This window comes from Hypanus sabinus, chromosome 10 (assembly GCF_030144855.1).
Source record: "Hypanus sabinus isolate sHypSab1 chromosome 10, sHypSab1.hap1, whole genome shotgun sequence".
Taxonomy (NCBI): Eukaryota; Metazoa; Chordata; class Chondrichthyes; order Myliobatiformes; family Dasyatidae; genus Hypanus; species Hypanus sabinus.
In genome coordinates, this window is record NC_082715.1 from 94,968,834 (window position 1) to 94,991,904 (window position 23,071).

At 37.9% G+C, this 23,071-nt stretch overlaps 1 protein-coding gene across 2 annotated transcripts in view; it reads left to right on the top strand.

Annotated features, from left to right (window-relative positions):
* ascc3 (activating signal cointegrator 1 complex subunit 3) overlaps positions 1 to 23,071 on the top strand; it is a 374,033-nt gene that overhangs the window by 254,317 nt on the left and 96,645 nt on the right. For both annotated transcript variants that reach the window (XM_059982329.1, XM_059982330.1), the window contains exons 31-35: positions 5,935 to 6,072; positions 6,159 to 6,279; positions 11,266 to 11,398; positions 12,608 to 12,733; positions 20,568 to 20,679. In XM_059982329.1, coding sequence (XP_059838312.1) covers positions 5,935 to 6,072; positions 6,159 to 6,279; positions 11,266 to 11,398; positions 12,608 to 12,733; positions 20,568 to 20,679 — 630 coding nt within the window. The remainder of the gene's footprint in view (positions 1 to 5,934; positions 6,073 to 6,158; positions 6,280 to 11,265; positions 11,399 to 12,607; positions 12,734 to 20,567; positions 20,680 to 23,071) is intronic.

Consider the following 23,071-nt stretch of genomic DNA (forward strand, 5'->3'; position numbering starts at 1 on the left):
GAGAACACCGTACTCGATTCAAGTGATCGAACTACTACTATGTGGAGTAGTACATATAGTACTACTACTATGTGATCGAACTACCAGCTATGTAGAGTACTTCACCATGTCTTCAACCTGAGCCTGAGTCTTCAGAGGCTTCCTGTGCTGTGGAAGACGTCCTGCCTCATTCCTGTACCGAAGGCGTCGCGCCCCAGTGGCTCCAATGACTACAGACCAGTGGCATTGACCTCCCACATCATGAAGACCCTGGAGTGACTTGTTCTAGAGCAGCTCCGGCCTATGGTTAGGCCATGCTTAGACCCCCTCCAGTTCACCTATCAGCCCTGACTAGGAGTTGAGGATGCCATCGTCTACCTGCTAAACCGTGTCTACGCCCACCTGGACAAGCCGGCGAGCACTGTGAGGATCATGTTTTTTGACTTCTCCAGTGCATTCAACACCATCCTCCCTGCTCTGCTGGGTGAGAAGCTGACAGTGATGCAGGTGGATGCTTCCCTGGTGTCATGGATTATTGATTACCTGACTAGCAGACCACAGTACGTGCGCTTGCAACACTGTGTGTCAGACAGAGTGGTCAGCAGTACTGGGGCTCCACAGGGGACTGTCCTGTCTCCCTTTCTCTTCACCATCTACACCTCAGATTCCAACTACAACACAGAGTCTTGCCATCTTCAGAAGTTTTCTGATGACTCTGCCATAGCTGGATGCAACAGCAAGGGTGATGAGGCTAAGTACAGGGCTAAGGTGGGAAACTTTGTCACATGGTGTGAGCAGAATTATCTGCAGCTTAATGTGAAAAAGTCGGTAAGGAGCTGGTGGTGGACCTGAGGAGGGCTAAGGTACCGGTGACCCCTGTTTCCATCCAAGGGGTCAGTGTGGACATGGTGGAGGATTACAAAAACCTGGGGATACAAATTGACAATAAACTGTACTGGTCAAAGAACACTGAGGCTGTCTACAAGAAGGGTCAGAGCCGACTCTATTTCCTGAGGAGACTGAAGTCCTTTAACATCTGCCGGACGATGCTGAGGATGTTCTATGAGTCTGTGGTGGCCAGTGCTATCATGTTTGCTGTTGTATGCTGGGGCAGCAGGCTGAGGGTAGCAGACACCAACAGAATCACCAAACTCATTTGTAAGGCCAGTGATGTTGTGGGGGTGGAACTGGACTCTCTGACGGTGATGTCTGAAAAGAGGATGCTGTCCAAGTTGCATGCCATCTTGGACAATGACTCCCATCCACTCCATAATGTGCTGGTTAGGCACAGGAGTACATTCAGCCAGAGACTCATTCCACCGAGATGTGACACTGAGCGTCATAGGAAGTCATTCCTACCTGTGGCCATCAAACTTTACAACTCCTCCCTCGGGATGTCAGACACCCTGAGCCAATAGGCTGGTCCTGGACTTATTTCCACTTGGCATGATTAACTTATTATTTATGGTTTTCTATTGCTATATTTCTTCACTATTCTTGGTTGGTGCGGCTGTAACGAAACCCAGTTTCCCTCGGGATCAATAAAGTATGTCTGTCTGTCTGTACACTGCAAAGTGGATTAAGGGAGAATATGCTTCTGATGTTAATAAGAGTGTTGTTACAATTGCACTAATTCAGGTCTTGTGTTACTCTTCTATTTATTTTGACAGTATATATCTGTATATTTGGGGATTTAGGAAATGATTAATTTTTGACTAAGTTCCTAATCGCTAAGCTACACTGAACTAAAAGCTTAGGTCATTCAGTTTTCTTTCTTGGCAACCTCCTGCATTATGAACATTTTGCTAAGACTTTTCAGTCTAGCACTAAACTACTAATGGAGTCCCTTAGGTACATGAACCTGATCAGTTCCCTATGTTTTAAAGCAGCATATTATCAATGACCCCCATGAATCTAATAGTAGGTGGTTCAATAATATGTCATTTGGAGGTTGTTGAAGGTGATTTCTTCCCTGTCAATTCTGTAACACAGCTTGTGTGTTGTATGTCTCTTCCTGTGTTCCATCCAACTATCTGACTCTCAGACTGATCAGTGACAAAATAATGGAAGGAACCATCAAAAGTTTATTATTTGCCTTCTACTCCCAATAATCTACTCAGCAGTAGCTTGCACAAGTACTATTTTGTTTCAGACCTCATGGATATGATTATCCATGCAAGGGCAAAAAGATCAGCTGAAGTAGAGGTGGCTGCCTTTTGACATCAAGGCAGCATTTGAACAATTAATTGACTACAGTACGATAGGCCTAGTAAAACTGGTCAGTTAAGAAAAACATGCAACTGGAATCAAGCATAGCACAAAAGGTACTGTGGTCATTGATATGTGTGTGTGTTGGCGGGGGTGGGGGGGGGTGTTAATTCAGCATAGCACTGCAAGGATTCCTCAGGCAACATCCTTGGCCCAATTTCTCATGATAGTGTCTTGATCATAAAATTGAAACTGGGACCAATCAATAATGTTTGTAATATGATCAGCCCATTCTAATTGCTCACTTCTTTTCCCACAATTCCGCTGGTAATAAAGGAGTTCAAACTGGCTTGCAATAAATCCTGGAGAACATCCAGGCTTGGACTGTTCATTGGCAATAATGTTCTGCATTGCAAATGTATCTGGCAATTGATATCTTTAACAAAAGAGAGTTTTATCATGTCACTATTCAAGGCACTGAAAGGGGTAGAAAGCCTAAGACTTATTTGTATTAGATACCTAGCTTGATAATGTCAGTGATTAAGGTATGGATTTTGCAATAGAATGCAAGGAAAATAGTTAAAGTATTACCAGTAATTAATTGAAAAAATTTTTGCTCTCATTTTCTTGTCCAACATACCAACAATGAAAGAGGTTCAATAAGACTGTTTCTGAGCTAAGACTGGATATAATCAGTTTTCTTTTGAAAAGTAAAATGCTGTTTTCAGATGATGTTGCCAAGGAGAGTATGTAAAAGGTGAAGGATAAGCTATTGGAGAACAGCAATAAGAATTTAGTGAGCGTGAAAATAGGATTCTCTGGTGTGATGTGGGTTTCACAGTTTATCTCCAATCATCTTCTTGATGTTCATAATAATATCCTAATGATTAATTAGTTAATAGCAGTGTACTTAAATTGTGCAGTAATTAATGATTAATAAACATTGCAGTATCTTACTCCCAATCTAACCTTGATAATGTGATAATTATTCCATGCATCTCTTATGTTTAACTGCATAATTATATTTCTGCAATGATTTTTTTTCAAAACAACATTGCTATTTTTATAAAAGTTCTTTGGCTTATTTACTTATTACTTATTTACTTATACATTATTTACTTATTGTTATAGTTATGCATGGGTTAGTAAAGTTTAGATTCGTCTGGAGCTACATGTAGTGATGATTAATGCAAACACATAACTGTCTCCTAGCAGCAGCCTGGGTTTCCTGCTGTTAACAACACAGCAGATTCATTAAGCAGGTAGCAGCCTCTCTACTAGGAACTTTTACAATTTGCATGACAGATCCTTGGGTATTGCATACAGGAAAGAATGGCCACAATCAATGTATGTAAATGAAAATAGAATAATCTGTGCTGAAAGAATTAATCCTTACCCAGTGAGCAGGGAGCAGTATTTATGCCGTTGTTTGCAGTGATGTATCAGAAAGAGGATGGTTACACACTGCCTCCCAACCCAAAAGTGACCTATTCATTTCTGGGTTTTTTTAATGAATCCTCATTTCATACCAGTATTTAACACATTATACTGTATGATTGAATCTGCTTTGTAAAACCATATTGAAATTTTTACATCAAAATACCTTATTGCCTCTTTCATAACTATGATTCCAATATTTCTATTGTGGGTTATACTTGTTACCTTCTAATTAGTGGGAATCATTATAGAATAAGTAGAATATAAAAAGATTATTGTTAGTGCTTCCACGATTTCCATAACTGCCAAGTTCAAAATATCAAGATACAGGAAAAAGAGAGTTGGTCCAATTTTGTTTGTTTCATTGACAAAATGATTGATTATATCCCTGATAGATAGAGTAGGGCAGAGTAGTTTGTCTTCAAAACCCAGAGGATATTAGTTAAGCATATCAGCAATCAATGCAGAAATCTGAGAGACTGCCTTCAACTCTAACAGAACCATTCTAGGAAAACCAGGAGTAAAAGTTTGTAGCTATACAACAGAATATGTGTTGAAGTACTTAACTCATTCCTAAATGTTTCTCCATTTGAGCCTATTTGTCCAGAAACTTGTATATGTTAATGTATCAGTGGGTGGAATTGTAAAATGATTTTATAAACGCATAGGCAATCTCGGATAGGAATACTATCACAGTTGCCTTCCTTGCAGTTCCAGGGACTCAGGCTTAATATTGATTATCGAATACTGTGTCTATGGCAGGGGTGGGCAAACTTTTTGACTTGTGGGCCACAAAGGGTTCTAAAATTTGACAGGGGGGCCGGACCAGGAGCAGATGGACGGAGTGTTTTGGTAATACACCTCATAAGAGAAAATAAAATATCATGGGATATGTAGAAAACATGTGCTTTAATTTCAATTGAAAATGAACAAATGCATTACAACAAAATATCTGTCTTTGAAGTCCCATGGTATTTAGCTATTTATTGAAATGACTTTTAAAACACTGAAAATTAAATAAATAAAATACAGCTTTTTTAATAGTAACAGTTATTATTTTAAAGCACTGATACTTCTGTTATCCTTCAAGATATTATCATCATCACTCTCCTCCTGACTGTCTTTATTTCAAAAACGGTAGGAGATGCAGGTCTACTTGTCCTGCTCCTTCTTATTCAATTGTCCCCTGTGCCAAAATTCAACAACGACCAGCACAAGGACTGAACAGTGACAGTACGCGCCAGTATGCGGAGCGCGTTATTTGATCTGGAGCGCATTTTTTATTTTGAGAATGTACATGCACCTGCGCACTACTCATGTCCATTACTTAACAGAAATGACATGTAACATGTAAGGCTTATTGAAAAAAAATATTTTCAAATGCATTTTTTACATAACACAACGAAGAAACTTATTTTTAATTTCAGTGGGAACAGTGTTGTTGGTCTCCCTTTTTAGCCAGCGCATCAAAGTCTGGATTTAGTTTTGTTGTGGCGATTCTCAGGATGGATCTGAGGTGTTGGTCAGTTAACTTGGATCTGTGGCTGGCTTTGTTGATGTTCATGACGCTGAACGCCTGTTCACACAAATAGGTCGAGCCGAACAAATAGTAAAGCGCAAATGTGGAGTAATACGCTGCACCTCAATGTATATAGAGTGTGTCATCTATTGGGAAAACGCCAGAACTGCGGGGAAAAAAACGTTAACAAGGTTTATTAATATAATTTCATCAAGTTCTGCGGGCCGGATTAAAAAGCTTAACGGGCCGCATATGGCTCGCGGGCCGTAGTTTGCCCATGTCTGGTCTATGGCCTTTCACATGGATCACTTGGATTTTCACTCTGCTTCATTTTCCTCCTATCTCCCGAGAATATCCATAGAAGTTAACTGACTTTTGAACCACCCTTTGGTATACAAAAGTGGCACAAGAACCAAAAAGGTGTTGATGATATGTTTTGGGTAAATAAATTTGCAGGTTCATTGAAAAGGAAAGAGAATGAGATTAATAAGTTTGATCTGCTGGGTGCTGTAATTGACCCAATGGGCAAAATACTTCCCTTTTATGCTGTAACAAGTCAGTAAATTCCCTTTGGGGCAATGTAAAATATTGCTGTTCTCAATTCATTCTGAGTTTTTATATTGCAGTTACTGCATAATGAATATATAAAGGATTATAACTTCAAAGGATCTATACTTGTTCAGCTGTAAAAAGAACAGCAAATAATGAGCAATCAGAATTGTGATTCCTTAAGGATCTAGTGACAGAAAGTATTTTTGAACTGAAATGTGTTCTGCTCTTTATCTTTATAGATGTATGATATAATTGAGATGGTGAGAGATTCTAATCTAAAACTGACCTTAGCCTTTGGTATTGGACTACATCATGCCGGACTGCATGAGTGTGACCGGAAACATGTGGAAGAACTGTTTGTCAATTGCAAGATTCAAGTGAGCAGCTTCTCATAATATGCTGTTTATTTCATTATTTTAAAGTTGAAATGAATTTAATTCTGTTTGTGCTTTTACTCTCATAGGTTCTTATTGCCACAAGCACTTTGGCTTGGGGAGTTAATTTCCCTGCTCATCTTGTCATTGTAAAAGGTACAGAGTATTATGATGGAAAAACGAGACGTTACGTGGACTTTGCAATTACAGGTGGGCTACTCAAATGTGGTGGTGACCTTCTCGTTCCCTTCTGATATTTGTTACATGTCTTTTCTTAGTATTTCCCAGTTATTTTATTTAAAAAGATTAAGTAATTGAAAAAGCCTGCTAAAGCTTTCACTTTCTCATACACCAGTGATGCTCAACATTTGGGCATGCAGCCTTATTGGAGTCAAGGAATCTTCTATTCAGCAATTCTGGTGCTAGTAATCAAGAAGAAGATCTTAACTTCTTTCTAGACTTACAGTGCTACAAGCTAGCAATCTAAAAATCCAACTGTTGATCTATGAAATTTGGCATCTTTCAAAAAAATTACATTCCACGCATTGTAATTAGCTAAATCTTCCAACAACCAATTTGCAATTGCCACGTTGTCAACACTGGCTGCAAGCAACAAAAACATTCTGTTTTGCTTCTTCCAATGATCCAATGATTTTGTAACACCTGAAACTTGTTCCTCATCTCCAAATAATTGCCTAAAGTCATTTGGCATATCCATAGAGTCAAATAGTACAGAAGCAGACTTCAGTGCTTTGTGCTCATGCCAATCATTAATCTATTGAGAATAATTCCATTTACCAGCATTTGTACCATAGCATTCTATCTGTTGATGTTTTCATTGCTCATTTCAATACTACTTAGATATTGTGAGAGTATCTGCTTCCACCGCTCATTCAGGCATTGTGTTGCAAAATCCATTTGCCATCACAATGAAAATCCTTTTCCTTAACCTCCTGCCTAGTTCCTTTAGTTTTATATACATCTGCTATAGGGAGAAGGTTTCTGACAATCTACCTTATCTATGCCACTTATAATTTTATATACTTCATTCAGATCCTCCCTCAATCTCTCAACAGTCTTTAACATAACCAAAATGATACATCCCCAGCAACATCCTGGTAAATTTCTGCATCTACTCCAGAGTGGTCATGTCTTTTCTATAGTGTTGTGACCAGAAATGTTTGCATTACGCTAGCTATGGCCTAACAAAGTTTTCATAAGTTGAATCCCTTCTCTTATATTCTGCGCCCTGGCGAATGAAGACAAGTATCCTCTGCACCTTCACTATCCAATTCTACTCGTGCTACCAGCTTCAAGAATCTTTGCACTTGTATGCTTACTAATCAGACAGGATCTGCCCTAACAAAATCATATTGACTCTTTGATTAATCCTTGCCTTTCTAAATGCAGTTTATCATTATCATATTTTTCTGATAACTTCCATACAATTTCCTGTCTTATCTCTGCTACCTTACTTGAATAAGAGTACCACATTTTCTGTCATCTAGCAGCCGATCTGTAAGCGGAAAAGGTTTGAAAATTCCTTTCAGGACTTCAGTATTTTCCTCCTCTGCCTTGCATAGCAGTCTGGAAGACATCTCATCAATCCATCTTTTAAGACCAATAAGAAATTTGAAAACATCTCCTTATTAATAAAAAATGTTTTAGAACTTTGCTATCCTGACCCTGAATTTTCCAACTATAATGTCCTTCTCCTTAGTTAAAACAGGTGTTAAGTGTTTATTCAAGCTCCTGCCTGCATCTTCTGATTCCATGCATAGATTGCATGGTTCTTAATGGGCTCTATCATTTCCCATGATACTTTTGAATGTTAAAAAGTACTTTCAGATTTTCTTTAATCTTGATCAGTGCTGATATTTTGTGCTCTCTAATACCCTTCTATATTTTCTATATTCTTGAAGGGCATCCTATAGTTTCAGTTCAATTACTTTCACTATGTTTTCCTTTTTTAATCTAGCAATTGATATCCCTTGACATCCAGGATTCCTTATATTTGCTGTCTGAACCTTTCACTTTTATAAGGACATGATGGCCCCAAACTCTCATTGTTTCACTTTTGAATGAATTCCTTCAGTCAAATATAGACCCACCTGCAAGTGTGCCTAATATTTCCAAGTCTTACCCTGCTGCCCAACCACACCAACTCTGAACTTTAAATGTCAGACCATCCTTATCCCTTTCCATGACGACCGTGAAAGTTAGAGCTATGGTCAATATCTGAAGACCTTTCTGTTTGACACCTCTGTCATTTTCCCAGCTCCGTTGCACAAGATTAGGTTCAGGACTCCTCTTTCTCTTATACAAATCTCTCAAAAAGCTCTCTTGGTTAGACTGTGACTACACCTTCCATTTAATATTAGTGAAAATGAACTCTCCTACTGTTACATCTATTGCTCTTGAATCCATCTATGAATGGAAAGAAAGAGGACAGACCCAGAATAAAATAGTGGAGGGAGAGGGAGGAGCTCGAGCTGGTGGGTAATAGGTGGAACCTGATAGGAGAGGACAGTGGCCCGTGGAATACAGGGATTCCAACTTTGTGAGGCCTTTGCGTCTTACATCTATCATCTCCTGGTTTCTTACGTAATTCCCACATTTCACTCTCCCTCAGATATCTGTCTCTCTTATCTGAATTCATCTATTACCCCATCATTTTATTCTGGCTTCTGTCCACATTTTACCCAGTCCTGATGAAAGGTCTTGGCCCCAAAATGACAACTGTTCATTTTCCTCCAGAGATGCTACCTTACCTGCTGAATTCCTACAGCAACGTTTGTGTAATAATCCAGAAATAGCAACATTTGAGGTCCTGTTTTCCAAAGTCCATCGAGTCTGCCTGCAAAACATGAAACACTTTTCCACCAGGTCTTTGGTACTCTCATACATGGAAAGTGAAAGAGAGACGTAGGTGCATCCTGCGAGAAAGATCCAGCAGCTGAGTGATGAAAATCAGGATGCCTATCTGCAAAGATTGTAGGGCTGGAGAAAGCCGAAAAACAGTTGGTAGGAAAGAGATTGGAGAAAGTTTTGAAAACAAAGATGTGAATTTTAAAATTGAAGTGGCTTTTAGCTTGGAGCTATTGTAGGGCAGTGGCTTAAGCTAGTCAAAAATAATTTTATGATGAATTTGAACAGAAAGAAATAACAAAACATTTCAGGTACAATGAATAAAAATACTGTGTTTATATCACTCTTTTTACACCAGAAGACAGCTTACAAGAATTAATTACATTTGAAGTATTCATTTTTACATAGGCAAACATATTTTAGGCTAGAATGCACTCAACAAAGTTCATAAAATCAACATAATGATAGATCTACTTAAAAGTGTTTCTCAGGAGATAAATTGAGGAATAACTGTTGGCATGGGTCAGGAAAACAGCCTTCCTTTTGTATAATGCAATTGGGGATCTTTTCCCAATCAGGTAGAAAATGCATTAACACCACAAGACATAGGAACAGAATTAGGCCATTAGGCCCATCTAGTTGGGACTGCCATTTCATCATGGCTGATCCATTTTCCCTCTCAACCCCATTCTCCCCATAACCTCTAACATGCTGACTAATCAAGAACTTTCACCCTCTGCCTTAAATATACATAATGAGGTGGCTTCCACAGCTGGCTATGGCAATGAATTCCACAGATTCACTGCCCTCTGGCTTAAGAAATTCCACATCATCTCCAATCTAAATGGGCATCTCCCTTTTCTGAGGCTGTGCCCTCTGGTCTTGGACTCTCGCATTATGGGAGACGTCCTCTTCACAACCACTCTATCGAGGCCTTTCAACCATTCGATAAGTTAAGTTTCGATGAGATTTCCACTCATTCTTCTAAATTCTAGTGAGTACAAGCCCAGGCCATCAAACGCTCTTCATCTGATAACCCTTTCATTCCTGGAATCATTCTCATGAAACTCCTCTGGACTCTCCCCAATGTCAGCACTTCCTTTCTTAGATAAAGAGCCCAAAACTGCTTACAACACGCCTGGTGAGACCTCATTAGTGCCTTATAAAGCCTCATATTACATCCATGCTTTTATATTCTAGTTCACTTGAAATGAATGCTAATATTGCATTTGCCTTCCTCACCACCAACTCAAACTGCAAGTTAACCTTTAGGGAATCCAACCACTGAGGTCAGGCTAACTGGCCTATAATTTCCTTTCTGCTGCCTTTCTTCCTACTTAAAAGATCCTTACTTATGCCTCTGTAATCTCTTTATCCACTCACTTCTGCCCCTGACACTCCTGAACATTCGGCATACTGCTAGCATCTTCCATGTTGAAGACTGGTGAAAAATACTTATTCAGTTCATCTGCCATTTCCTTGTCCCACATTACTACCTCTCCAGCATCATTTTCCAGTGGTCCAATATCTACTCTTGCTTTTCTTTACTTTTTATACATCTGAAAAACTTTTAGTTTCCTTTTTGATACTGTTGGCTAGCTTACCTTCATATTTCATCTTTTCCCTCTTTATGGCTTTTTAGTTGCTTTCTGTTCATTTTTTTAAATTTGCCAATCCTCTAATTTTCCACTAATTGTTGTTTAATAATAGGCCCTCTCTTGCTTTTATGCTGGCTTTGACTTCCCTGTAAATCACATTTGTGTCATCCTGTCTTTAGAATACTGCTTCTTTGGGATGTATCTATCTTGTACCTTCTACATTGCTCCCAGAAACTCCAGTCATTGCTGTTCTGCCGTCATCGGTGCCAGTGTCCCCTTTCAATCAACTTTGGCCAGTTCCTCACTCATGCCTCTACAATTCACTATAATCCGCTGCAATAATGATACATATATCTTAAGCATCTGCCTCTCAAATGCAGGGTGAATTTTATCATAGTATGATCACTACTTCCTAAGGGTTCCTTGACCTTTAGCTCCGTGATCAAAATTAATGCCTGTTCCAAAAGATTGACTTCCATTAGTGCAGTTTCCTCTGAGTACACTGATTTGAGGAAATTCAATCCTTCATCTTCTGTCAAAGTTACTGCTACTAAGTCAAGGAAGGACAAAATCTCAAGTATTTGAAAAGTATTTAAATGCTGAAATAGGAGGAAATTAGGATTTTACTAAATGGAAAAATTGAGGTGGGATGTGTCTTCCTCATTTATCATTATCATTTCCTGGAATTATAAATAAATATGACATAAATTTCTCATTTGTTTAATTTCAGATGTTCTACAAATGATGGGCCGTGCAGGCAGGCCACAGTTTGATGACCAGGGAAAGGCTGTGATATTAGTCCATGACATTAAAAAAGATTTCTACAAAAAATTTCTGTATGAACCCTTCCCTGTTGAATCAAGGTGAGTTTTATGAAGACAATAACAGCATATCATAGGACTGTGACATTTATTGTTTTATCCATAAGCTGTGCATTAAGTTAATCATTTCTTATGCTTATTTGTTTCTATGAAGGATATAATTCATTACCGTTTTCTGTTCCAGTCTTTGAAACATTTCAGTAAAAGTCAAATTAAAGCTCCCCCTACTTTATCCAAACAATATACTTAAGCCCAACTGAAAAGAGCAGTTACATTTTTATTGCCTGCACCAAACAGTTCCGATGGTCTCTCTGAGGGAGGCTATCATCTCATGAATACTTCAGCCACAAATAACCAGGTTGATATCAGCAGAAAACAGTCCATACAGATGAGTTACATCCAGCAGAGAAAAGCTTTCTGTCATGTCATTTATTTTTGAATTATAGTACGTATCCCAAAGGTAAAGGGACAACGTGTCATAAGGACCTTTTTCCTTGCACTTTAATCAAATTAACACAAGTCTCATACCAGACAATGTGGCCACACACCAAATGAATTAAAATAGTAGGCCAGAAAAAGGCCAAAGAATCCTGCTTTGTCGTTTAATTCGCAAAGTTTGTTTTAATCTTGTTTTAATGTAAAATTTGGTCATTTCTGGAATTTAACTAAATAAAACTAATAATTTTATGCTAGAATATTATCTGGAAACATACATAGTAAATTGTCACAATTAGATTTGAAAATAAGCCTGAAGGAGAATGAAAATAAAAGTAGCCAAATGAAAGTAGATTTTACAAAACATCTTAAATGTATTAAAGAATTTCTTGCATAATTGATGATGTTGATCTTTGTATATTGTTATTGATAAATGAATACATATGGTTCATTTGCTCCTAACCCATTTCAGTTTTAATGTTAAGACAAAATTGAAGAATGTAATTTGTAAATATTGATTAAAATGATAAGCATTTATCAAATATTTTAGCCATTCAGACGTATAAACCACAGCTGGTAATTATGGTGATATTCATACAATACAGAGATTGCCAGCCAACAATAGCATTTTTTATGAGTGTCATACCAAAATGATTGAAGAAATAGGAAATGTTTGCTGGCAAAAACATACCACCATACAGGAGACTCCCTTTGTTTTCACGTTTAAGCAATGACAAAATCATCACGTTAAATCATTTGACCCCAAGCAAAAGCATTAATATTCTTTTTACCCTTCTTACATTTTCCACATTGCAGTTTATTGGAAGTCCTCTCCGACCATATGAATGCCGAGATTTCTGCTGGAACAATCTCATCCAAACAAGATGCAATGGATTATATTACTTGGACTTACTTTTTCCGACGCCTTATCATGAATCCCAGGTTAGTGATCGATTCATTTGACTTGATTAATTACTGTTTTTACCAGCCATATCAAATAAGGAATTGTATAGTGTTAACCACATCATATCCTGAAGCATTTTTGTCAGTTTTATTTAAAATACAAGTCTAGAAAGAAGGATTTGTCTTCCTGTGGAAAAATCCAATCAGTCACATTGTCACTTTCTTTCCAGATTGACTTTCTCAACTCCCTTAATTATGCATTCAATTTCATGTCAAAAACCATATTTGAATTAATATCCATTACATTTTCAGATAGTGTTACTCCAACCTTTATTCCCTGCACAAAGTGAGTTTTGCTCATATACATGCCTCGCAACTGGAGCTATTGTTCAAGTAAAGAGTCTATTGAAATACTAAGGAATGGTGGATCAGAAACTGGAATAGCCACTACATTTCTGACAATCATTGTGGTTTTGGAGGTGGATATCATGGGAAAGCAGTGGGATAGTCAGGGATCCTTTTTCCAAAGAAAAGCAGAAGTCGTTCCATGTAATAAGCCATAGCTGACATCCACTTTGACATGCTTGCATGTTACTCAGAAGCAGATTCATGGATTTGGTAAGTTGGTCAGAAAGCATTGATTGTGATTAAGCACATTAACTATTTATTTACAAACATTGAGACACTCAAGTCAGACATCCAAGTCAATCAAGTATTTACCTAAGCCCACTGAGTTACAATGCTCAACATTGAACTTTTTTCAATAACACTTCTAACTCAAACAGGTACTTCATTGTTCGCCGCCCTCCCTAAAATTACACAACTACAACACTAAACATTTAACAAACAGGTACTTATCTAAGTGTGCATGCAGGCCCTCCTTTCTGCAGCACACTTTCCCAATGGTCCTTCAGCCATGGATGCAGCCCAGTCTGGGGGTTTGGGTAGCTCTCGCAAAGAGGGACCAAAGCTTTCACACGCACGAAATTTATACCCCTGCGCCATGGCACAAAAGCCAACCAATGGGAGAGAGCTGTTGCATCCTTTGAACAGGCCAGTTAGCAACTGGCATAGCAGAAGTGGCTTTCGGCTGGCATGTAAGTTAGCCTTTTGCAGTACAGCATATCTGCCGTAACTTTGACTTCAAGCTCCATAAAAGTTCGTGGTACGAGGTCAGACACGGACAAGGTAACCTGCTCCTGATAGTCATTATTTTTCTCCTCTCAGCTGATTACCTCTTGAATAACATTTGGAAAAAGGTCATGTGAGCAACATGGGCAGTATGTTTTCTGGGAGAACTTCAGTGCAGAGAGTAACTAACACAGTCAATCTGAGCTTGTCTTTACCAATCTATCAATACAGACCTATCTCTGATTTAATTGGTATTTCATATAACAGAGAAGGGAGCTAGAACATCATAATTGTGTTCGTAATCATTGTGTCAGGAATCTCTTTCTCCTATTGGCTGTTTAATTGTCCATCATCATTCATGATTCTGCTTGACAGAATTGCAGGTATTTATGTGTTCTCCCTGTGGGAGTTGGCATGGTTTAGTTGTAGGTTTCAAACTTGTGCTGCAATAGCTGCAATATGTGCTGCACCCCTCTCATTTGGTTCCTATCTGGTTCTGATTACATCTGACATTCACCTCCCCCCTAATGGTTCCCATTATCACCTCTTTTCCTTACCACTGTCACCACCATTGTCTCTTTTGGTCATGAGATACTCATTCAGCTGTATTTCATGTGTTATGCATGTACTTGTATTTGATCCTTACCAACAAAATATGTACAATATTATTGGCCCTTTCTGCAAAAGTTGCCTTCTGACCATTTGCAAAATTTTCTATTTTTCAAATTTCCACTGGCAGCATTGATTTCCTTTGTCAAACCAGTCACTTACAGCTTGCATAATGGTGGATACATTGACTACAATCTGTCGCACCCATAATTGAGACCTCACCATTCCAAAGTAAAGTCACTCATAAGTAGGATTCCTTTATTATGTTAATGTATGGGCAAATGGCAAATCTCTCATTATTGCGCAGAACCTTGACTACTTTCTCATCATTAACTACATTAACACATATTTGTAATAAGTTTGTTAGGGCTTCACACAATGAATTAAAGGTTTAATAAAAAGCTGGTATACAGAACATGTGGACCATTTATTAATGTTTTATTAACCATCCATGCTTATTATTATGCACCTGGAGCAGATGTGTTAAACTTGTCTGTTAGACTATATTGCAGTTTTATGGCCAATTATGTATTCATTCTAATGAGGTTGCCTAATTATTCATTTCATCACTGCTTTGTATGTATAACACAGGCACAGTAATGAAAACAATATGTTTGAATTGCGTTTTGAAATACTCAACAGACTTGCTGAATACAAAAACTATAAAATGCCAATAAAATGTTATTGGTGTATTTCATATTTTTTTCTTGAACTTCTGTGTCCCTTGCTTTCAATTCCCATTGAGTTGCAGTTCATTTTCAAAAAGGAACCTTCTATTTGAACTTCAGCTCCTTCTCCTAGCATTCAAGTTTACAAAAAAATTTTTTGTTGGCAGACAGTTCTTCCTTTCTCAGGCTAACATGTGTGCACTCCCTGTGCTCTACTACCATTTTTTGTATGTCAAAAACTGCTAAATGTAAAGGGTCGCTTTACATATTACCACAAACTTTTGAAAGGTTGGTGATTATCAATGATAATTTTTTGTTAGATTTATTTCTCTTCTCTTTACTATTTCATTTCTGATGGATGAGTGCTTTTGAGGAATAAAAACCTGATAAACAGAAATTTCATATCTTTACTTTCAAAGTAAAACCTCACATTCCAGGTCAATTATATTCAGCAGGTAAGGGAGCATCTGTGGAGAAAGAGCAGGTTGCCTTCAATGGTTATGACCAGAAATTATATCTCTGTTTATTTCTCCATAGATACTGTCTAACTTGCTGATTGTCTTGCATTTCCTATATTTATTTTACATTTGTAGAATCTGCACTTTTTTTTTTGTTGTTCACCTCACTTTGCATTCCTGGTGTTCTCTTCTCATGTTTTAACTCTTAATAGATCTGGTTTGAGACTTGTGTCATTATAGTAATATAACAACCCATCACAAGCTACACGATTGTATGTGAGCATATCTCTGGCTTCCACACTCTGCTGCCCACAATGCTTGACAGATTTCTAGTTCTCTTTAAGAACTATACGTTCACTCAATGTTAAAGCTTTGAAATGTAACATCCATTTCTTCCTTTCTCTCCCAGACTCTACCATTCATTTTATTCCACTGCATCTTGCAGGATACTTTGAATCAATGAAAACTATCCAGATCCCAGTTTCTCCTGTGAGCATGATTTGCCTACTTTAGCTGAGGTTGTGCTTCCTACTGCAATTATTCTTCAAATAATATAAATTTTAATCCTACAATTTGTTACCTCTATTTGATGTCTAAAAGAGTGCCATCTCTACACCACAGATAATACTGTTCATAGTTTTATAGGTACATTTGAAATTTTGATTATATATGTTCATGACACCTTAGGGAGTTATTGCTGTTTCCCTGAAGGCTACTAATGGAAGTTAGCCAGTCTATCCCATGTGCTAGCAGCTATTAGTATAAAACTGCCTCTGATTTTGACTCCTCTCATGGGACAAGTAATTATTGTGTTCAAACAGGCTATAATTCTGATCCTGCTGGCTCTCTGAGTACGCCCCCAGCTATTAGAATCATTTAACATCTCAGCACCTGTTAACAGCAGTGTAAATATTCAACCCTGCTTGTATGCAGGTTATGAGCCTTATGCTAGGGAACCCTGTGAGGCTGGTCTTTTAAATTGAAGCCTTTGACAACTCAATTACTCTGTTACTAGGGTGTATAATAAAATGTCTATTTAAAGGGAGTGATAAGACAAGTCAATTAGACTGCTGCTCTGGTGTTCAATGAAACAGCTGTCTAAAGGGACAGGATAGATTACTGCTAAAATGGGGAACAACAGGTAAATAGTCTTTGAAGGCTGAGATTGCTGATGGATCCACTTATGATTATTCTTGGTATTAAACTTAGCAAAAAATTCAAAATTCAACCAGTCAAGGTGAAACATTTAACTAAATGTATTTCCCTGTTGTTCAGTAAATGATACTGTACCTGCCTTATGGAATATTTTGATTGCTTTTCCCTGCCATTTTCATTCCTTGCTTACAGTTCTCTCCATCTGAACCATCTTTCAATTTCTGCCAAGTGGCAAATGTTCATGTTTACATTTTTTCCAATAGCCATCTTCCTATCTCCAAGTCAACAGTCTAATGTTCAAATTGCACAAGTAAATTTAAATAATTTTGCAACACAGGGTGAAGTTCAATTTGCTTCATTCCATTACCAGCCTCCTTCATTGATTGTTGGGTTCTGAAATTCAGTCGTATCGCTGCACACCAATCACAAAAATTTCACTTATGTCCTACTTAACTGTCTCATTTTCCTTCAACACTGAACACCCTTTTTTCTAAAGACTCAGCATTCACTGAACCCTGTGTTCAGAATTCCAACCATCTCTCCATTTGTAGAAATACTAACATTCTGTATCAGCTCCACTTCTGATAATCAAAGTTTGAAACTTTCTCATCAATACTCTTCTGATAAGCCTAGCAGTGACAAGCTATGCAAATGTGATTTATGAAACCATCCTTCATCATGCTATTCAACCTCAGTGGTGTCTGAAATGCGCAGCTGTCCTTTTGGCCAACCTCGAATACATTGCAGTAGGCTGATTGTTCCAGCATTATTAATATAGTGCTGGATTATCATCCATGATGCGCATTGCTTCAATACATCCCAAACCTGATTCTCTTTGATTCATTATTAATATACCACTCTTGAGCACAGATAGCTCTACTGATTTAGTAATATTGTGTTACATTTTGATTTTATAATCAAATAACATTTTATTTATATTAATTAACTAGATAAATCTAAATTTATGGGAAACAAGGCTTTCACAAGAAAATGGATTTCTTCACTTCTCATTCTTGCCCCTTCCCTGTATGCTGCCTTCTACTCAACTGAAAAATGGAATAATCAATATTAGTAGTTGTAGTCAGGAGCAATGGGGAAAAATAAGCAAGTGGGAAGTGAGCAGACAAAGAGTAAATTTATACTCGACAAATTAGCTGACACTAAATAACAGAAGGGAAAAAACTGCTTACTATCTGTGAATTTGCAGCATATTACTTGCTGAAGAATCTATTCCTATCCAGTTTGCAGACAGGGGCTGAGAAATTGCCTGGTGTAATTCTGAGAAGAATGGTTGTAAGTAAGTTTAATCTGGTGTAGAGCAGCTGTTTATATTATTTATTTATTTAGATACAGTATGGAATAGGCCCTTCTGACCATTCAGGCCACTCCGCCCAACAACCCCCAATTAATCCAAGCCAAATCACAGGACAGTTTACAAGAATCATTTAACCTACTAACCAGTATGACTAGACTGTGGGAGGAAGCCGGTGCACCTGGAAAAAACCTACACGGATAGGCTCCTTACAGACAATGTCAGAATTGAACTCGAAGCTAACTGCTATGCCACAGTGGCGCCCAAATTTCCTTTCTTTGACTTTCCATATGAGTTTTCATTAGCACCAAGACATTTTTTTCCATTGTAAACCTCAACTTCGTGATGTCAACAGTAAGAGAGGCCCAAAATTTGATTCCAGTGTAATTTTCAACCATAGCAATTTAAAAAGGACTAGTTTCTTGCTGCTTACAAAATGGGCCATGTTTCCCCATGGTTAAAACACATTTTTGGCTTTGCTGAAATTTTAAATGCGGAATCCATATGTGCTTGTATTACTTTGCCTATTGAGGTCCAGGTCACTAACACTTAGAGTTTCGTACATATAGTACTGTGCAAAAGTCTTAGGCACCCTAGTTATATATATGTGCTTAAGGCTTTTGAACATTACTGTATGGGATCATTCCCAGTTGCTCAGTTGATCTGATCATATTTCACCTTTTGCACCAACAGAATAGACTGCTTACATCCAGACCAATTAAGTGCAGGCATGGGTTCAAAGTACAATTCTGAATGATAGGCCCAGGCTAAGAAAGCTCAATCTTGATTTACTGTTACTAGTTCTCACCAGTCTTCTCTAACAGGCTCAACATTATGTGCAGGAAGATAAGATCATTTTGGATTGGCACCATTGTTTTGCACAGACATCATGGGTAGAGTGACTTGTCCCTATGCTGTTTTTGTTTCAGTGTTCAATTTGAGAAAATGAGAATTTCTTCTGGTACATTTCTTCTTCTGCAGCCTTTTACCTCTTCCGCCATCACCTCCCAGCTTTTTGCATCGTCCCACCTCCCCCTCCCCCAACTACCCACCTTCCCCCTCACCTGGCTTCATCTATCACCTACTAGCTTGTAATCCTTCCCCTCCCCCACCTTCTTATTCTGGCTTCTGCCCCCTTTCCAGTTCTGATGGTCTTAACCAGAAACATCATCTGTTTATTCCCTTCCATAGATGCTGCCTGACCATCTGAGTTCCTCAAGCATTTTGTGTGTTGCTCAAAAAGTAGATGGTGGTGAACAGTTCTAAGAAATTTGCCTGTGGCTAATACATTGTGACTTAATAAATGAATCATACTTATGAATGAATTAATGGCTGACACATTGTAATATAATTATTAAATCCTACTTTCCAATGAATTTTTTCAGAAAGGTCTGACCTGATTAGAGATCAACAGTGTGTGGTGGTAAATACATCTGCAAACCCTAACCCAATACCAAAATATATTGGCATCACTTCTGACCATTTTCAGAATGTTAAGCTAGGTTGAAGACAAGATTGAATCTCAAACAGAAAGTGTGTACATCACATGGTACTGTGATCCATCATGTTATTCACTGTTTGGCTTTTCCCTGTTGACCCAATAACAACCTCTGAATGTAGCTCAGCAGGTGTCAAACTGTCAAGGTAGATGGCTATCTCTAAGAAGCCATGAGGATCTTTATCCTACCTGCTTTAAGCTCACTCTTGATCATAATTCTTTTAAATTTATAATTTTGAGATTGTAGAATGGTGGGTGTCATACACTTACATGTTATTGACAAAACATTTGCTGGATTTGATAAGAATAAGCACACTTTTGACAGTTTCACTTCTATTATTGTTTTAGAGTTAATTAATAGTAGCCTTTGGAACACAGCTACAGTAGAATTTGATACCACAGTAAACTCCAGGGATGAAACCTGCAAATATCCTGATCTGCATAAGCCCATTAAACATTGAATAACATAACTCAGCAGCAAATGCTTGTATATTTTTATTTTCAGTGTGTTGCTTTGTTTCAAAATCCCTTGTATTTAGCTACTGTGGTTTTTTTTTTAACTTTGGTTTCACCCCACAGATTTTTAAATGCAGTGGTCAATACAAATTTTTACAATGCTGGACTTGATAAAGTAATGTGAACAAATTCCTTGGAATTCAAAGGATCACCTCGATACACCCATAAAATGTCAAGAAAGAAAATAAGATTGTATATATTGATAGTGCTAGTAAAAGGAATTGAAAATTCTAACCCAGCTCAAGTGCAAAATCAGAACAGATTGTTAATTCAAGAAACATGGCAATCGTTTTGCCAGTTCCAGCAGCTTTTGGACCATTGCAAGAGACTCTTTCGAGATAATGATAATAGTATTTCTGGAAAAGTGTCTTTGTTTTTTTTGTTAACTTATGTGATTAATATTAGCATTGTAAGTTCTTTGGGATGTCATTGAGAAGAGACTGAACAAAGTTTTCCAAAAAGACATATATAATATATTTGAAAATAATGGAACATACCTGCTTATTTTACTGCTTCTGTTTTATAGTTATTATAATTTGGATGATATTAACCATAACAACATGAACAAATATCTGTCCAACCTCGTGGAAAGATCTCTTTCAGATCTAGAATCTTCCTACTGTATTTCAGTGGGGGAGGTAAGTTTATTTTATATAATTTATCTTTAAGTTGTGTGATATCTTTTTTCCAAGTACAGTGGATTCTAGTTAATTGGGACACATCGGGACCATCACATTTTGGCCCATTAAAGCAGCCTGCCACAATTAACCAAAGTTTCATGGAAATAGTTAAAAAGATATAAAAAAAGACAAACTAAGTAACCAGTGATGTAATAAAATGAAATACTGAACAAATTAAAACACTACCAAAACTACTACAGTTATATAAAACTGTGTGTTAGTTCCTAATAGTTAACAACGAAGAAATTAATCCAGTATACACTGCCATGTTCTGTGGATTGACTGTAAATTAACAAGATCAGCGCAGACACCTGGTGCATAAATGGACTGCCTTCACACAATGCTTTTGATGATTGCATCTTCCTCATTTTCTTTTTCATTGCAACATTCAAGATGATTGTCAATATCTTCAAATTCTTAGTAGTCCCTAACATATTTAAGTGGTAAAATCGTTTCATTTTCACTCTCAGCCGTTTCTGGCATCTCCAAGCCTAATTGCTTGAAACCACAGTGAGCAAAACAGTTCTGAATTATCTTGCTGTCCTTTACTCGCTAACTAACAGTGACAAAAATCACGACTTTGTGAACACAAGCACATACAAGTGACACTATTTAAAAACCATTCACTCTAGGCATGGTCAAACAGCCACACAAGTGAACAGGTCTGACTCCAGTTGGAAACTGTTTGACAACAGTCTCTTGTCCCAATTAAGCAGCATAGTGTCTCAAAAAAACGAAGGAAATCCTGGCTATCTGCTCGATTTGTCTTTGCTCTTCAAGGGTTGTCCCAATTAGCAGCTACCCTGGTTAACTGATAGCCCAATTAATCAGAATTCACTGTACCTTCATTTCATGTTTTAAAGACAGAGATTTAATTGGGAATTTAGACTTCAGATTTAGAGATACAACACAGTAACAAGCCCTTCTGGTCCATTTAACTCATGCCACCCATTTGAACTCATGTGACCAATTAACTTATTAATTCTTATATCTTTGGACTATGGGTGGAAACCCACTTGGTCACTGGCAGAATATACAATCTCCTTATAGGCAGCAGCAGAATGAAACAGGCCTCACTGGCTTTTTAACAGCATTATGTTAACTGCTGCGCTTCCTTGTTACTCCAAAATATGTGTGTCCTTCCTGTCTACCATTTTAGACTGCAGTAAACAAGAAACAATCTTCACTCCTACTCTTGAAAAAAACATCTATGTGTAAATTTAGGATTTCTTCGGTGTTCCTCTCCAAAATACTGGTACCAATAACATAGGAAGGAAAAGCAAAGAGATCCTGAAAAGAGAATTTAGAGAGCTAGGTAGAAAGACAAGAAGCGGGAACTACAAAGTAGTAATTACTGGATTGCTGTCTGTGCCATGCATCAGTGAGGGCAGAAATGGGATAATTTGTTGGATTAATGCATGGCTAAGAAACTGATGCAGGGGGCAGGGCTTCAGGTTCTTTGATCATTGGGATCTCTTCTGGGAAGGTATGACCTGTTCAAAAGTGACGGGTTGCACCTGAACCTGAGGGGGACCAGTATTCTCACGGACAAGTTTGTTAAAGCTTTTAGGCGGATTTAAACATATTCGGCGGGGAAGGGTGGGGGGAGATGAGAGCCAGAATGAAGGGACTCGGGATAGGACGGATGGAAAAATGTGAAGGTAGCATGCAGTCAGACTATCAGGAAGAGCAGGTAAATGATAGGACAGAATTGCAACCAGCAGGGTGAATATCAATGCATGAGTGATGTAGAATCAAAAAGGGTAGCAAATACAAAGTATTATATCTTGATGCTCGGTGTATTAAGAAATAAGGTGAATGATTTTGTTGCACTATTACAGATGTTAGGTATGATGTGGCCATCACTGAATAGTGGCTGAAGGATGGTTGTAGTTGAGAGCTGAATATCCAAGGTTACACGTTATATCAGAGGGATAGGAAGTTAGACAGAGTGGATGGCATGTTTCTGCTGGTAAAGAATGTTATCAAATCAGTAGAAAGATATGACATAGGATCAGAAGATGTTGAATACTTATGGGTTGAGTTAAGCAACTACAAGTATGAAAAGACCCTGATGGCAATTATATGCAGGCCTCCCAGCAGTAGATCAGATGTAGACCACAGATTACAATAAGAAATAGAAAAGGCATGTCGAAAGGGCAAAGTTAAGATAATCATAGGAGATTTCAACATGCAAGTCAATTGGGAAAATCAGGCTGGTAATGGATCTCGAGAGTGAATGCCTACGAAATAGCTTTTTAGAGCAGTTTGTCACTGAGCCCTATTAGGAGATCAGCTACGCTGAATTGGGTGTTACGTAATGAATCAGAGGAGATATGGGAGCTAAAGG